The sequence below is a fragment of the Phacochoerus africanus genome, chromosome 3 (genome assembly GCF_016906955.1).
Source record: "Phacochoerus africanus isolate WHEZ1 chromosome 3, ROS_Pafr_v1, whole genome shotgun sequence".
NCBI lineage: Eukaryota > Metazoa > Chordata > Mammalia > Artiodactyla > Suidae > Phacochoerus > Phacochoerus africanus.
Window position 1 is genome coordinate 113,877,813 of NC_062546.1, and position 17,511 is coordinate 113,895,323.

The 17,511-nt window shown below is 47.4% G+C and overlaps 1 protein-coding gene and 1 pseudogene across 1 annotated transcript; both read left to right on the forward strand.

Moving 5' to 3' along the window:
• Positions 1-635: 635 nt before the first annotated feature.
• LOC125121945 (alpha-ketoglutarate dehydrogenase component 4-like) lies at positions 636-988 on the forward strand (annotated as a pseudogene).
• Positions 989-4,400: 3,412 nt separating this feature from the next.
• GOT1L1 (glutamic-oxaloacetic transaminase 1 like 1) lies at positions 4,401-10,803 on the forward strand. Its single transcript, XM_047770419.1, has 9 exons — positions 4,401-4,515; positions 5,610-5,791; positions 7,368-7,479; positions 7,957-8,066; positions 8,275-8,367; positions 8,462-8,612; positions 9,329-9,494; positions 9,981-10,123; positions 10,651-10,803. The coding sequence occupies exons 1-9, from the start codon at positions 4,401-4,403 to the stop codon at positions 10,791-10,793; spliced, it is 1,215 nt and encodes a 404-aa protein (XP_047626375.1). The 3' UTR covers positions 10,794-10,803.
• Positions 10,804-17,511: the final 6,708 nt, after the last annotated feature.

A 17,511-nucleotide genomic window follows, 5' to 3' on the forward strand; every position in this document is an offset into this window, starting at 1 on the left:
CAATGCCAGATTCTAGCTGTGACTGCGACCTACACCACAGCTCACGGTGACACCGGATCCTTAATCCACTGAGCAAGGCCAGGGATTGAACCCGCAACCTCATGGTTCCTAGTTGGATTCGTTAACCGCTGAGCCATGATGGGAACTTCTGTTATAATTTTTCGAAGTTTTAAAGTTTTCTACAATAAAAGAGAGAAATTTCGCAATCAAGGCAGGTTCCCTGGAAGCACAGGCTGAGACAGGGATTTGGGGAACATGATTTGCCCAGGAAGCGTCCTTGTAAAAGGAACCTATGAGGAAGTGAGGGAAGTAGAATTGTGAAAGGAAGGAGCATGCAGGGTAGGGTTCTCAGGTCAAGTCCAGCCTTGGCCTGATAAGGGGTGGGTTCTGAAGTGCAAACTGAGCCACACAGATTTCCCCAAGAAGGCTGGCTTTTTGGGCAAGATCAGACAGTCATTGACTGTCCCTCCTTCGGGGGGAGAGGGGAGAAGAGGGGAGGATGGGTGGGTGTTAACCTGTCAGGTGGATTCCTGGTGCCAAGGACAATCTGGAGTGCAGATCTGGAAGATAAGCCTTATCCAGCTACAAGCCTGGTAAATGTATCTGGCTGAGACTCCAACAGCATCTACAAAAATCACCAAGTCATTAAAAAAAAAAAAAAAAAAAGCAGGAAGCTGCCCTTCTCAGGAGTCATGATAAGCAACCAGATGGTGTCTGCCAGTGGGGTCGTTCAGGTAGTCAAGCCACATCCTCCATTAACAAGGTTCCCAGACAGAAGAGACGACCCCAAACCCAGTGTATCAGAAGTTTTGTGATCAGCAGCACTACCATCTCACTCTTCAATTTTACAGCATGCTAAGAGAAGTAAATCGCCAGACTGGCTGATGCATCAGGGTCACCAGACACTGCAGAGATAATAAAAACATTACCTCATAAATAAAGATGGAAAATTGTGTCTCAGGGAGAAATTGAATTTATCCAACATTGAAGTCCAGAATAATTACTACCAATGTGACTGCTGTTTGTCATCAGACAAAAGTATAGTCTTTATAGTAGAGGACTTCCAGAATGGCAAATGAAAAATTGTACATTAAATGACTTTAATAAATATTTTGTAAAAAAAAATGGAGTATAGAAAATTTAGATGGACACATATCTCCTAATTTATGTATCTGGGCCAGCTTCTCCACAAGCTTGCCTAATTGTTTACATATTTCATATTATTAAAGTATACACTTTTAAATGTTAGCCTATTAATTTACTCTTGATTATCAGGCATTACAGTGCTGAACTAATAAAACACACAATGTCTATTGAACTACCATGGGTTTCCTATAATTTCACTTTTCTTTCAGTTTCTGTTTAAACATGGAAAGAATATACCAGGCAGAATTGTAGCTTTCTGGGATGTAATCTTCCTGAGATCAAATGAGGATCAGTGAAATAATGACTCCATGATTTGTTCTTAACTCTTTTAATATCTTTGCATTCACAGAGTTACTGAAGTATAACTGGCTTATGCTGCTCTAAATGATAAAAATATAGCCAAGGTAAAACAGGTGATTTTGTGGTATTAAGACTAAGGAGTTAATACAAAAAATTATTTGTAACCTGTATTCAGAAAAAAATGTCAATAGTTAAAATGGAAAATAAGAGATCAAAATGAATATAACACAGCGGTAATGTTTGACAAGAAATGGCTTTTATCTCTAGGGGTGTTAAGAAAGTTCCCATCATTGCGCAGCAGGAACGAATCTGACTAGGAATCATGAGGTTGTGGGTTCAATCCCTGGTCTCACTCAATGGGTTAAGGATCCGCCACCTCACATCAGTCAGAATGGCCATCATTAATAAGTCCACAAATAACAAATGCTGAAGGGGGTATGGAGAAGAGGGAACCCTCATGCACTGTTAGTGGGAATGTCAGCTGGTACAGCAGCTATGGAGAACAGTACGGAGGTACCTTAGAAATCTATACATAGAACTACCATATGACCCAGCAGTCCCACTCTTGGGCATATATCCAGACAAAACTTTCCTTAAAAAAGACACATGCACCCACATGTTCATTGCAGCACTATTCACAATAGCCAAGACATGGAAACAACCCAAATGTCCATTGGCAGATGATTGGATTAGGAAGAAGTGGTATATATACACAATGGAATACCACTCAGCCATGAAAAAGAACGACATAATGCCATTTGCAGCAACATGGATGGAACTAGAGACTCATACTGAGTGAAGAAAGAAAGAGAGAAACAAATACCATATGATATCACTTATATCTGGAATCTAATATACAGCACAAATGAACCTTTTCACAGAAAAGAAAATCATGGACTTGGAGAATAGATTTGTGGCTGCCTGGGGGGAGAGGGAGGGAGTGAGAGGGATCAGGAGCTTGGGGTCAACGGGTGCAAACTATTGCTCTTGGAATGGATTTACAATGAGATCCTGCTGTGTAGCATTGAGAACTATGTCTAGATACTTATATTGCAACATGACAATGGGAGGAAAAATTACGTATACACATATGTGTAACCTGGTCCCCATGCTGTACAGTGGGAAAAAATAAAAAAGGATCCAGCATTGCCATGAGCTGTAGTGTAGGTCACAGATGCAGCTCAGATCTGGCATTGCTGTGGCTGTGGTGTAGGCTGGCAGCTGTAGCTCTGATTCAACTCCTAGCTTGGGAACCTCCATATGTCGTGGGTAGAGCCCTAAAAAGACAAAAGACAAAAAAAGAAAAAAGAATAAGAAAAGAAAATCTTGTTCTTTGATTTATTTTACTGTTTTGATTGCAATCATGTTTACAAATTCTGATAATCATAAAACTTTGTCAAACTTATTGTCTGAAAGCCTCATAAAATTAACCTATTTACCTTTTTATGCAATTTATGCAATTTTAATAGGTCTTTCTGTACCAGGGGTGTGTATTATTGTGAAAGTAAAGCCTCATAAAGTGCAATAAATTCTCTTCCATACCTTAAAAAAAAAAAAAAAAAGGCAAGCAAAATGCAAGACTCATCATCCAGAGGCCAGCTCTTTCTGCCCTTGATCTTGGCCTTCCGAACTCGCTGCTCAGCTACCACTGAAACAGTTAACAAGTGTAGAAGTTGGTTCTAGATAACTGAAGGAAACAGGACTGGCTTACAAGTTGAAAATCACAGTTTCTGAATATAGGACTATTTTTTTTTTCTTTCTTTCTCTTCTGTTTTGATCACTTAGTGGCATATGGAGTTCCAGGGTCAGGGATCAGATCCAAGCTGCAGCTACAAACTGTGATCTACGAGGCAGCTGTGGCAACACCAGATCCTTTAACCCACTGCACCAGGCTGAGGATCGAAGAGATCCTGGTGCAGCAGAGATGCTGCCAATCCCATTGCACCACATTGGGAATTCCTGAACATAGGACTCTTTATGAAAATAACTACGGAAGAAAACAATGTTTTCTATTCCTTTAAAATTCTGGAGGAGTTCCTGTTGTGGCTCACTGGTAATGAACCCGATTAGTATCCATGAGGACTTTGGTTCGATCCCTGGCCCTGCTCAGTGGGTTAAGGATCTGGTGTTGCTGTGAGCTGTGGTGTAGGCTAGCAGCTGCAGATCTGACTTGACCCCTGGCCTGGGAACTTCCCTATGTGGTGATTGCGGCCCTAAGAAAAAAGACAAAAAAAAAAAAAAGAATCTGGAGCCCTGAGCATAATGAAAGTAGAATCTTTTTTTTTTGGTCTTTTTGCTATTTCTTGGGCCACTCCCAGGCTAGGGGTCGAATCGGAGTTGTAGCTGCCAGCCTACATCAGAGCCACAGCAACGCAGGATCCGAGCCACGTCTGCGACCTACACCATAGCTCACGGCAACGCTGGATCCTTAACCCACTGAGCAAGGGCAGGGATTGAACCCGTAACCTCATGGTTCCTAGTTGGATTCGTTAACCACTGCGCCACGACGGGAACTCCTAGAATCTTTTTAAATGTATCCCTCAGCTCACTACTTCTGGGTCTACTGAGGTTTTCACATCCGCAGGAGAAACCCCTCCAGGTTCGCTGGCAGCCTGCCTTATTCTGTCTTCTAAGGGGCTGGCTTGTGATTTGGGTTCAGGTGATTAGAGCAGGTGGTGAGTTGGGGAGAAGTACCTGGGAATTCCAGGTCCTCCTTATGCTCTCCCCACCCCCCCTCTCTCAGGGGATTCTCCCTGGGTCCCTTGGAATATTCCCAAAGCCCTCCACTGAATGGCGGAGTTCTGTTGCTTTGGTGACCAGTTGTCTGGAGCCTCTGCCTTGGAAGCCAAGATTCTGGGAAGAGGCAGGCTTGTCTGGCCCAGACCTGGAAGAAGGTTGCCAGGCAGAAGCCTTCAGGAGAGCATAGAAGTGGAAACTTGGTCTTGTCTGCGGTAATGCCCAGCCTGTCCGTGTTCGTAGATGTGCCACTGGCCCAGAAACTAGAAGGCAGCTTGCTGAAAACCTACAAACAAGACAATTACCCTAACAAGATGTTCCTGGCCTATAAAGGTAGAGGTGTAGTAGTTTTTGGTGGCGTGAGGTGTAGTACACGACAATCGCCGCTAGGGGCGCACTGTGCCACTGCAGCGGAGGAATCCGGGCATAGCCCAAGGCTGCCGGGGCAACGCGGTCCGTTCCTGGTAATAGGATTGCCCAGTGGGGAAAAGAGCAGCAAATGTCCCCAGGCGTTCTGTGTTCTCTGCCCTTCTCCGGGGGCTTCCAGGAATGTGGTTACAGCTGTATCCTTTCTCCCAGCTCTATGCTTGGAGCCTGCGTAGTTGCTGCACTTTCTTCAATCTCTTCTTTCTACCTGCCTCCCTCGTCTGCTCTTGAACCAAGAAAGTTTCCTAGAATGGAGTTCCCGTCCTGGCTCAGTAGTTAACGAATCCGACCAGAAACCATGAGGTTGCAGGTTCGATCCCTGGCCTCGCTCAGCGATTAAGGATCCGGCCTTGCCCGTGAGCTGTGGTGTAGGTCACAGCCGCGGCGCAGATCTCATGTGGCTGTGGCTGTGGCGTAGGCTGGCAGGTACAGCTCCGATTAGACCTCTAGCCTGGGAACCTCCATATGCCGCAGGTGCAGCACTAGAAAAGACAGGAAAAAAAAGAAAAGAAAAGAAAAAGTTTTCTATAATGGACTGTTCTGGGGGTGCAGCCAGGCCTTGCCCCTGTGAAAGTCAGTGTTACCTTGGTTTAGTCACATGTATCTGTAACTCTCATGTTATCTATCATTTTTGCTGTTTAAAATTGCGTCAGTTTCTGTGGTCCTTTTAAAAAAGATGAAAATTGGAGTTCCCTGGCAGCCCAGTGCTTAAAGATTCAGCATTGTCACTGCTGTGACTTGGGTTTGATCCCTGGCACGGGAATTTCCTCATGTCTTGGGAGTGGCCAAAAATAAAAATAAAAAAGGTGAAAATTAGACACATTCACTAACAACACATTGTTTTTTATAAAGAGGGAAAAAGAAAAGGAAAGCTGTCTTTTCCTAGGCAACTCTCTAAAGCCCTAAGAAAGCCAGGACAGATCTGTGGGCTGAATGCAGAGTCCACACTTGGAGGCGCCAAGGCTGGGCATCTGAGCCCCTCCCTGTGGTTCCTCTCACAGTCTGCATGACCAGCGAAGGCCAACCCTGGGTGTCCTCTGTGGTGAGCAAGATCCGTCTACAGATCGCCCAGGATCCCTCCCTGGACTATGAGTACACACCGGTGATGGGCATGGAATCATTCATCCAGGCCTCCTTGAAACTCCTCTTTGGAAAACACAGCCAAGTCATTGTGGAGAATAGGGTGAGAGGCAAGGCCCTTCCCTTACTCACCAAGGCACAAGGAGTGGAGATTGGGAAATACACAATCTTAAACCTGACGGAGGAGTTCTCTGGTGGCCTAGCAGTTAAGAATCTGGTGTTGAGGAGCTCCTGTTGTGGTTCAGTGGATTAAGAACCCGACTAGTATCCATGAGGATGTGGGTTCGATCCCTGGCCTTGCTCAGAGGGTTAAGGATCTTGTGTTGCTCTGAGCCACTGCATAGGCCACAGATGTGGCATCTGGTGTTGTCACTGTTGTGGCATGTGTTTGAATCCATGCCGTGGGCATAGCCAGAATGAAAACAAAAGCCACCTGAAAGAGACTTTGGAGGCCCCCCCACCCCCGAGTCTCAGAGAGTCCCAAGTTTAGTCATTGAAGTGCAGAGCCAGGATTAGAACCCAAAGCCAGGACTCTCCAGTCCAGTTCCCACTGCTGACATGCAAACTGTTTCAAGAAGGGGCTGAATCTGAAGTGGTGCTCATATCACCATCACTCTTTTTGCCTTTTCTTGAGCCACTCCTGCGGCATATGGAGGTTCCCAGGCTAGGGGTCTAATCGGAGCTGTAGCCACCAGCCTACGCCAGGGCCACAGCAATGCAGGACCCGAGCCGCGTCTGCAACCTACACCACAGCTCATGGCAACGCCAGATCCTTAACCCACTGAGCGAGGCCAGGGATCAAACCTTCAACCTCATGGTTCCTAGTCGGATTCGTTAACCACTGTGCCATGGCAGGAACTCCTCACCATCACTCTTTTTAAGATGGTTTTATGGGAGTTCCTGTCGTGGCACAGGGGAAATGAATACGACTAGGAACCATGAGGTTGCAGGCTCCATCCCTGGCCTGGCTCAGTGGATTAAGGATCTTGCGTTGCTGTGAGCTGTCGTGTAAGTCACAGCTGTGGCTTGGATCCTGTGTTGCTGTGGCTATGGTGTAGGCCAGCAGCTATAGCTCTGATTTGACCCATAGCTTGGGAACCTCCATATGCTGTGGGTGTGGCCCTAAAAAAAAAAAAAAGGTTTTATGGGGCTTTAAAAAAATTATTGGTTTTATGCTTTTTAATTGCTGAAAATCAAAGGGGGGATAATATTTTGTGACCCATGAAAATCACAGGAAATTCAAATTTCAGTATCCAGAAAATATTATTGGAACATGCCATGGCCATTTGCTTGTCTTGTCAAGAGCTGCTTTCTGCTGTAAAGGCAGAGTTGGCGAGTTATATGGCCCAAAAATCTAAAATATTTACTACTGGGCTCTTTGCAGACAAAGGCTGCCCATGCCTGGTATGGATGTGAGCACCACGAGGGTGGAGGGTATTCGTTTTGTTCCCTTAAGTATCCCAAGTGCCTGCCACAGTGTCTGGCACATAGTAGGTGCTCAGGAAACCTGGTTGAATGAATCCATGGAGGTGTATGTGTTGGAGCACATCACTTTGACCTCCTATAGAAAGGGACTCCCCCTTCCTCAGGTTTGTCTGGCAGACATCACCACCTGCAGGGGCTGGATCATCATCAATCTTGTAAAAAGTGCTATACTTCTGCTTATTTTTTGCTGCCAGGCAGGGGGTGTGCACACTGTGGGTGACAGTGGTGCTTTCCAACTTGGGGCCCAGTTCCTCAAAACCTGGCGTCGGGATTCTCAAATAGTTTACATCATTTCTTCTCAAAAAGGTGAGTGGGAGTTCCCATTGTGGCTCAGTGGTTAACGAATCCGACTAGGAACCATGAGGTTGTGGGTTAAGGATCCGGTGTTGCTGTGAGCTGTGGTGTAGGTCGCAGACGTGGCTCAGATCCCAAGTTGCTGTGGCTCTGGCGTAGGCCAGTGGCTACATCTCTGATTAGACCCCTAGCCTGGGAACCTCCACAGGCCGTAGGTTCGGCCCTAGAAGACAAAAAAAGAAAACAAAGGGTGAGTGATAGGCCAGTGAGGGTGATAGCAGATCCCCAGCCCCTCATCCCTGATTCCCAGCTCATGTGCAACCTTCGCCCTTGTCCTCACTCTCTGATGTGAGAAAAATGGTGGTGAACTAAGGTATGCTTGTCCCTTTCCTGTTATTGCATTGACCCGCAGGTCCTTTCTCTGGTGTGTCTGCCTCCATACCTCCACTTCCGGTACCAGCTGGTTGGGGGGGGGCTGTGTTTCCACAGAACCGCATGGACTCATCTTTCAGGACATGGGCTTTACAGTTTCTGAATACATCTTCTGGGACGCTGAGCAGCTGTGCTTGGACCCCAGCGTGCTCCTCAATGTGGTAGAGGTAGAGGTGCCCACTCAGAAACTTCTCCCCAGACTTGATTTACAACTTTCCTTTCCTCCCCTCCACCCTCTAGTCACCAAGGCCTTTTCTAGGCTTGGATTCCTAGTCCTTCAGTGGCAACCAGCATGGAGGACCACTTTTCCCAATATCCCGGTGCCATGACCTAGGTGGTAGGGGAAGTCCCTGACGAGACAGTCTCTACCTGCAGCAGGCCCCGCACGGCTGTGTCTTCGTGATTGGGAACATCAGTAACTGCAAGCTGACGCAAAGTCAGTGGACAAAGTTGACGGCCCTGATGAAGGTGAGCCCACCCTGCCACCTGACTCTCCTCCCTCTCACCACCTCCCTTCTCTTCCATCAGCCCCTTCCTTTTCTCATTCTCCTTTCTCCCACAGAGCAAGCAGATATTTCCATTTTTTGACATTTCCTATCAAGGTTTATCCACCAGTGACCTGGAAGAAGATACTAGATTCTTAGACTATTTTGTGTCTCAAGACCTTGAGTTCTTCTGCAGCCAGTCTCTGTCCAAGAATTTTGGCATTTATGGTATGGTGTAGGCAGAAGGAGAAGGGAGGGCCTGGTAGTGCCACACTCAGGGTGCAATCGGCGTGTTTGACTTCTCCCACCCTCCGGAGAGAGCCTGGGCCTCCAGAGAGGGCACTGTGGAGGAAAAAGGGAAAGACGCTGAGCTACAAGTCAGGTGCTGTGGTGCAGTCTCAGCTCAGCCCCTCCGTTAAATCATCTCACACCCCTTAGGCTTCTGTTTGCTCCACTGTAAGATGAGGGGGTGGGACTTAGTGATCTTTCAGGTCCCTTCCACCTTTAACTTCCACCTTTGGGGAGTTCCCATTGTGGCTCAGTGGGTTAAGAACCTGACTAGTATCCATAAGTGGTTTCGATCCCTGGCCTCCCTCAATCAGTTAAGGATCTGGCATTGCCATGAGCTGTGGCTCAAATCTGGCATTGCCAAGGCTGTGGCATAGGCTGGCAGCTATAGCTCTGATTCGACCCCTAGTCTGGGAACTTCCGTATGCCACAGGTGCAGTCCTAAAAAAAAAGAAAGAAAAAGAAAAAAAAAAGACTCTAACTTGTGGCTGTTTTTTTCTGGAAAAGGAGCCTGTGGCAGCTACCAGCTTGGCTGGGCTAGGCTGAGGACCCTGTAGTCCAGCTCTCTCCTCTGCAAGGCTAGAGGCAGAGACTGAGGGGAAGGCCCTGGTAGTGGAGGGGGAAACTGAGACAGGCTGTCTGTTCCAATGCCACAGATGAAGGAGTGGGGATCCTTGTCGTGGTGGCGCTCAACAACCAGCTCCTGATGCGTGTTCTCTCCCAGCTGATGAACTTTGCCAGGGCCCTGTGGCTAAACCCTCCCACCACAGGCGCTCGCATTATCACCTCCATCCTCTGTAACCCTGCTTTGCAAGAAGAATGGTAAGGGTGGGGGTGGGGGCGGGGTGGGGCGGGCAGAGCCTCCGGATGCCCACAGTCTTGCTGATTTACCGGATGCAGTGGGTGCTTCTCTGCCTGCCTGTGTTGCCTCTGTTCTTTACTGAGGAGCCACTGTGTATCAATGGCACTGGCTAAGCCAAGGGTTGCCCAATCTTTGGGGAGTGGGCAATAGACACTATAGTGTCTTTGGACACAGGTCAAATTACTATTGAATTCTTTGAACGTTTCCAGATTGCAGAAGGAGATGAGGAAGCACCAAGGGATTACTACACTGGCAAAGTCTGGCCAAGAGGCTGCTTTGCTTGCTTACAATAATATATGCTGGACCCCTGTCCCATTTCTAACCATTCCAGATGCCTGGCTCCACCACTTTTGAAGGGAGAAGAGTGGAAAGGCAATGAGGAGGTTGAGAGTATGGGGTTTGGGGGGACCTCACATTCTAATTTCTTGCTGTCCTTCCCTTGACAGGAAGCAGAGTCTGGAAGGGATTATAGAAAACATTATGCTGATCAAGGAAAAGGTGAAGGAGAAACTCCGGCTCCTGGGAACCCCTGGCTCCTGGGATCACATCACTGAGCAGAAGGGATCCCATAGCTATCTTGGACTCAACTGTAAGTGTCTAGGAAGGGGAAGCTCCTCCCTTTCTGACTTTGTATTTGGGCTTGTATTTAAGCATAAACATCATGGATTCGTTGACCAGTTCCTGGCTTCGGAGTCCAGATTTTGGATTCTTTCCTGAGGAAAGTAGAGCTGCTTTTTTTTTTTTTTTTTGTCTTTTTAGGGCCACACCCGTGGCATATGGAGGTTCCCAGGCTAGGGGTCTAATTGGAGCTGTAGCCACCGGCCTATGCCAGGGCCACAGCAACACCAGATCCAAGCCGTGTCTGTGACCTACACCACAGCTCATGGGAATGCCAGATCCTTAACCCACTGAGTGAGGCCAAGGATCGGACCTGTATCCTCATGGATACTAGTCCATTTTGTTACCCTGAGCCACAATGGGAACTCCTAGAGCTGTTTTAAAGAGTCTTCTGGATCCCCATACATGCTGACCTTCTTATCCCCTGTAATCCGCCCTGGGCTAGAGGGGAAACAGAGGTGACCACCCCAGGATCTGAGAGCATGTGGTCATCACCAGCCAAACAGGTGGAATACTTGGTCAAGAAAAAGCATGTCTACATCCCCAAGAATGGTCGGATCAACTTCACCTGTATCAATCCCTGCAACATAGATTACATCACTCAGAGCATCAACGAGGCTGTCTGCTTCACAAAGCCCTAAAAAGTATCTTCCAAAAGTAAATGACACTTGAATAGAATAAAAGCTCTACTCTTTACAAAAATCTTGTGCTGATTATTTGTTACTACAATTCATTTCTCTGCAAAGCTCTCTCTCTCTCCCTCCATCTATTTATTTTACTTCTAAAATTTTTATTTTATTAATATATTTTTTTTGTCTTTTTAGGGCCGCACCTGTGGATTATGGAAGTTCCCAGACCAGGGGTCAAATTGCGGCTGCAGCCGCCTGCTGCACTGCAGCAACGCAGGATCCGTGCCGCATCTGCGACCTACACCACAGCTCATGGCAACGCCGGATCCTTAACACACTGAGTGAGGCTAGGGATCAAACCCTCATCTTCATGGATACTAGTCCATTTTTTTTTTTAACACTGAGCCATAATGGGAACTCCCCTCCATCTGTTTATGAAGCATTTGTGTGACCTCAGCAAAGGGGAAGGGGAACTCATAGAAGAAAGGAATGTTTACCTTCATTGATCATTTCATGTTTGTTGAGCACCTACTATGTTAAGGCCCTGATATGGTGTCTTAGTCTGCTCTGGCTGTTATAACAAAATATCATAGACAGGGTGGTTTGTAAACAACAGAAAATTATTTCGTAGAGTTTTGGAAGCTGGGAAGTCCAAGATCAAGTCTCCAACAGATTCAGGTGGGTGAAGGCCTGCCTCCTGGTTCATCAATGGTACCTCTGGTTGTAACCTCACTCTCTGGGGCTTCTTTTATAAGGGGACAAATCCCATCCATGGGGGCTCCACCTTCATGAGCTTACTACACACAAATATCGCCACCTTGGGGATTAGGATCCAACATATGAATTTTGAGGGGACATGAACATTCAGACCATAGCATCTGAGTATAAAAAGATATGCAAAAAACAGGCACGATCGAATTCTTTTTCTCCAGAAGTTTACAGTTAGTTGGAAGATGAACCTTAATCAACATGAAACAGAAGTGACATTTCAAGGCTGAATGTAACTGAAAAGTCATGATAGATTATACAGACAGTAAATATGTGAGAAATTTAGAAAATAAATGTTTTTTTTTTAATAAATGGTTTAATGTGGGCCAGAATAGCTGAAGAAGATCTCAGGTGGAGGTAGGACTTGGTTTGGCTATTGGGGGATGACTGGGATTGGGATAATAGGCAAAAGCAAGCTGGAAAGATATTCCAGGGCTGAGAATGATCTGAGCAAGGGTCCCTGGCATGATTAATATTTATTGGGCATCTAGAGTTCCCATTGTGCCTCAGTGGTTAACGAATCCGACTAGGAACCATGAGGATGCAGGTCCGATCCCTGGCCTTGCCCAGTGGGTTAAGGATCCAGCGTTGCCATGAGCTATGGTGTAGGTTGCAGACGTGGCTCGGATCCTGAGTTGCTGTGGCTGTGGTGTAGGCCGGCAGCTACAGTTCCGTTGGGACCCCTAGCTTAAGAACCTCCATATGCCCCGGGTGCACCCCTAAAAATAAAAAAAAACTATTGGGTGTCTGTTATTATATGAAATTCTGCAAACCCCCAGGATACTAAAAGATATAAGACACAATTGCTGCTCTTATGGTGCCCTCCACCTCGGCTGGGGAAATACAACTCTCAGGGTAAAAATGGAGTTAATCATAAAAAATGACATGGGAGTGTCTGTTGTGGCTCAGCAGGTTAAAAACCTGACTAGTATCCATAAGGATGCAGATTCAATCCCTGGCCTCACTCAGTGGATTAAGGACCCAGCATTGCCATGAGTTGTGATGTAGGCCGCAGACTTGGCGATGTGGCTTGGATCTGGCATTACTGTGACTGTGGTGTAGGCCAGAAGCTGCAGCTCTGATTTGACCCCTAGCCTGCGAAGTTCCATATGCCACAAGTGTGGCCCTACAAAGCAAAACAAAACAAAACAAGCAGAATTTAACTCTCCTTGCTCTGGGAGAATTTCTAACAAATAGAGTGACTTCCGTGGCTCAGTAATAGAAAGTGGGACAGCTTCCACTGGCTATCTACCCAGCTATCTACCCACTTGCCTGCCTACCTCTTTGGACTCTTAGGACTTTTTTTTTTTTTTTTTTGTGGCCACACCCATGGCATTCAGAAGTTCCTGGGCCAGGGATCTAACCCAAGCCACAGCAGTGACAATGCTGGACCCTTAACTGCTAGGCCACCAAGGAACTCCTAAAACATGTAAACTTTACATTATGTGTGTTTTATCACTACTGAAGACAAAAAAAAAAAAAAAAAAGCCACTGGGCAACAACACATCCTCCATGAACTTTTAGGGGTCTACTCTACCAAGTAACCACCTGAGCTGCTAACTACCCCTTCCTACCAGGAAGTGCCATTGAGCAGAAATTTAGGACTTTTTAAATTTTATTGGAGTATATTGACTTACAATGTTGTATTAGTTTCAGTGTACAGCAAAATGAATCAGTTATACACATACATGTGTCCATTCCTTTTCAGATTCTTTTCCCATATAGGTCACTACAGAGGATTGGGCAGATTTCCCTGTGCTATACAGTAGGTGGACCCGTTTTATTGATTGTATGCTGGTATTGGAGGGCTCCTTGATGTGATGTTGGGGATGGAACTAGCATAATGCTAGATTTTGATGGAGGAAGGGTTGGAGTGGAGAAGGCAGGGGCCGTGGAGGGGAGGGCATAGCGCAGGCCTGCAGAGACTTCCTGCTCTGCCTCTGCTTCCCCAACCCTCCCCCCCATCCCCCCGCGTGCCCCTAATTCCAGAGTCTTCAGGTCCCGAAGTCAGGGGAACTCCTTGCACTCTCAATGTCACTCTGCGAGGTTCACACGCATCGACTCTCTCCAGCAGTAGGTGGCGCTGTTTAGCAAATTTGGGAGCCTGGAGGAAGAAACCTGAGTTTTAACTTGGAGAAACGGGGCGCCTCTAGCCTGGTCTCACCTTCCCTCGGCCACAGCAGAGAAGTATGTGGGAGATGGAAGTCTTCTTCCTCTTCAACCTCTAAAGAACTCGGCTGGCCCCAGGGAGGAGGAGGGCAGGGAGCTGTTCTCAAGTATATTTCCCACCTGTGCTGGCATCCCAAATGTCTTTGGAATGTGGTTTAGGTGAAGTCCAAGGTGGTGGCTACCTGCAGCTTGTTTGGGAGGGGCAAGGAAATTCGGAGGCATTCTCACCACCACCCCCACCCTTCCAAATAAGCCAGGCTGACTCACCCTCTACTGGGTAGGGGAGGTGGGGGGTTGGATTCCCTGGCTTTGCCTGTTCCCCCTGTTCCTAGGAGTTCCTCCCTTTTCGCAGAATGCTCGAGCTACTCTGAGGGCTCTGGGACCCCACAGTAAAACAGAGCAAACACTTAAAAACCATCTCCTTAAATGTATTTTTTTTTTCTTCCTTTTGGGGCTGTGCCCGTGGCATATGGACATTCTCAGGCCAGGGGTCTCATGGGAGCTGCAGCTGCCAACCTACACCATAGCCATAGCCACGCCAGATCTGAGCCACATTTGTAGCCTACGCTGCAGCTTCTGGCAATGCCAGATCCTTAACCCACTGAGCGAGGCCAGGGATAGAACCCACATCCTCATGGATGCTAGTCAGGTTCTTCGCCCACTGAACCACAGTGGGAACTCCTCTGTAAACATATTTTTAAGTGTCAGGCTTCTGTCCCGTGAGCGCAGGTTCCAGAAAGCATGCCCGCAGACTGGTCGGTGAACTGCAGGGCTTGCCACGTGGGTTGGGGCATTAGGAGGTCTCCTTCTGTCCCCAGGGAATCTGGATTTGATTGTCTCACTGGGCTTTGTCCACAACAATGACAGGATTCTGGGGAATGAAAACAACACTGGTTTGACAGCTTCAGCAAGTTTTTAGAAAGCCCAACAGGCCGAAGCCCAGAGTGCCTCTGGGGCTCCCCTGGGTGCTGCTCAGCCCTGGCACACTTTCACCCACCCAACTCTGTTTTTTCTCTGCCTCACCTTTCCCGGGGTGTTCTCACTGATGTCGTTTCTCGCCATTTATGTGGTTTTGTAAGCAGCCTGAAATCCATCTTGAAACAGGGCAGGGTACAAATAAATAGAAAGAAAAACACAGCTCTAAAAGGTTAGATGTTCTGATATTGGCTGAAGCTTGTGCTAATTTAAGAAAATGACTCCATCCCTTAGTCACCATAGCACCCAGACTCTTCTGCTACTCACAGCAGAAGGAAGATCTCCTTACCAAACAAGGGGCCAGAAGTACACAGCCTTGACTTTGACCCCCTGCATTCCTGAGGTCTCCCCTTGGCCTCTTTCTAGGGTTGCTGCTGTTACCACCAAGCTTTAGGGTGAGGTGAGGGCAGGAGTTGCTGCATCCCTTTAACCATTTTGCTGCTATTGGGCTCAGGACCTTTCCCTTTGAAGCCCCAGGTAGAGCTTCTACAAGCTCTAAACTCATGAGGCGGGAACATTTGAAACGACTTTTTTGGTTTTTTTTGTTTGTTTGTTTGTTTTGGCTCTTCAGGGCTGCACTCGTGGCCTATGGAGGTTCCCAGGCTAGGGGTTGAATAAGAGCTGTAGACATCAGCCTACATCAGCCATAGCAATGCAGGATCTGAGCAGTGTCTGTGACCTGCACCACAGCTCACAGCAACGCTGGATCCCCAACCCACTGCGAAAGGCCAGGGATCAAACCCACAACCTCATGGTTACTAGCTGGATTCGTTTCTGATGCATCACAACGGGAACTCCCTGAAACGACTTCTAAAAAGACTATGAGATAAGCAAAACGGAAGCGGAAAATAACATGAAACTAGGCCATCCAGGTGATAGCTTACGAATTTTTATTTCATTTTCCATTCGAGGGGCCCCTTTACCCTAGTCTCTAGCCCGCCTCAAGATGGTGTTACCAGAGTTCCCCTTGTGGCTCAGTGGGTTAAGAACCCAACTGGTACCCATGAAGATGCCGGTTTGATCCCTGGCCTTGCTCAGTAGGTTAAGGATTCAGTGTTGCTGCAAGCTATGCCATATGTTGCAGCTTGGATCTGGTGTTGCCGTGGCTGTGTTGTAGGCCAGCAGCTGCAGCTCTGATTAGACCCCTAGCCTGGGAACTTCCATACGCCAAAGTAGGTGCAGCCCTAAAAAGAAGAAAAAAAATGAGATAGTGCTACCAAATTAGGGTACACCCACACTCCTCTTCCAAGTCTAGAGCTAAGAGAGCAAGGCCTGGACAGAAAGAGGGACTGTATTTGTCCCCTGACCCTCTTGGAATGACCCCCTTTCAAAGCTGTCCCTATCAGAGCAATGCACTATATGGTGACCTCCACTTTCATACAAACCTGACCAGGACAGGAGTTCCCGTCGTGGCTCAGTGGTTAACGAATCCGACTAGGAACCATGAGGTTGCAGGTTCGATCCTTGGCCTTGCTCAGTGGGTTAAGGATCTGGCGTTGCCATGAGCTGTGGCATAGGTTGCAGATGCAGTTTGGATCCCGTGTTGCTGTGGTTCTGGCGTAGGCCGGTGGCTATGGCTTCGATTCAACCCCTAGCCTGGGAACCTCCATATGCCGAAGGATGGCCCAAGAAATGGCAAAGAGACAAAAAAAAAAAAAAAAAAGGCTGACCAGGACAATGATCATTTTCTTTTTTTTTTTTTGTCTTTTGTCTTTGTTGTTGTTGTTGCTATTTCTTGGGCCACTCCCGCGGCATATGGAGGTTCCCAGGCCAGGGGTCGAATCGGAGCTGTAGCCACCGGCCTACACCAGAGCCACAGCAACGCGGGATCCGAGCCGCGTCTGCAACCTACACCACAGCTCACGGTAACGCCGGATCGTTAACCCACTGAGCAAGGGCAGGGACCGAACCCGCAACCTCATGGTTCCTAGTTGGATTCGTTAACCACTTCGCCACGACGGGAACTCTGATCATTTTCTTATACTAGTTATAAACCTAAGCAATTCTGGAGTTCCCGTCATGGCGCAGCAGAAACGAATCTGACTAGGAACCATGAGGTTGTGGGTCCAATTCCTGGCCTCATTCAGTGAGTTAAGGATCCGGCATTGCAGTGAGCTGTGATGTAGATTTTAGATGTGGTTTGGATCTGGCATTGCCGCGGCTGTGGTGTAGGCTGGCAGCAACAGTTCCAATTAGACCCCTAGCCTGGGAACCTCCGTATGCCACCGGTGCAGCCCTAAAAAGACAAAGAACAAAAAACAAGCAAACAAACAAACAAAACCTAAGCAATTCTCAAACTGCAGGACCTCCCATGCACTTCCTCAATGGGTGGTCCTTCCCAAATACCTTCCTAGGGTCACTTTCAAATCAGATGATGTTCCATAACCTCCAGCACCAACTCTGGCTTTCAGGTTGCTTTTGTTTGTTTGTTTTTAGGGCTGCACCCACAGCATATGGAAGTTCTTGGGCTAGGAGTTGAACGGGAGCTGCAGCTACCCGCCTATACCAGAGCCCACAGCCATGCCGGATCCTTAACCCACTGAGCAAGGCCAGGGATCAAACCCCCATCCTTATGGGGAAAAAAAATCACACTGTATTCATTATATCAATCGATACATATTTCAGGGAGAATTTCAAGGAAATATAAAGGGTTCACAATAGTGTTTACAGGTAGCAACAGGTTCTGAGAGTTTTAAAGTGCACAAGAGAGGGGGGATCAGATGTATGGTGCTGTGTCTTTTTTTGTAGTTGTTGTTGTTGCTATTTCTTGGGCCGCTCCCGCGGCATATGGAGGTTCCCAGGCTAGGGGTTGAATCGG

Coding starts and splice junctions, on each gene's coding strand:
- GOT1L1 (XM_047770419.1), top strand. CDS start 4,401: ATGCCCAGCCTGTCCGTGTTCGTAGATGTGCCACTGGCCCAGAAACTA. Junction 8,067..8,274: donor TGCTCCTCAATGTGGTAGAG/GTAGAGGTGCCC, acceptor CTCTACCTGCAG/CAGGCCCCGCACGGCTGTGT. Junction 8,368..8,461: donor AGTTGACGGCCCTGATGAAG/GTGAGCCCACCC, acceptor TTTCTCCCACAG/AGCAAGCAGATATTTCCATT.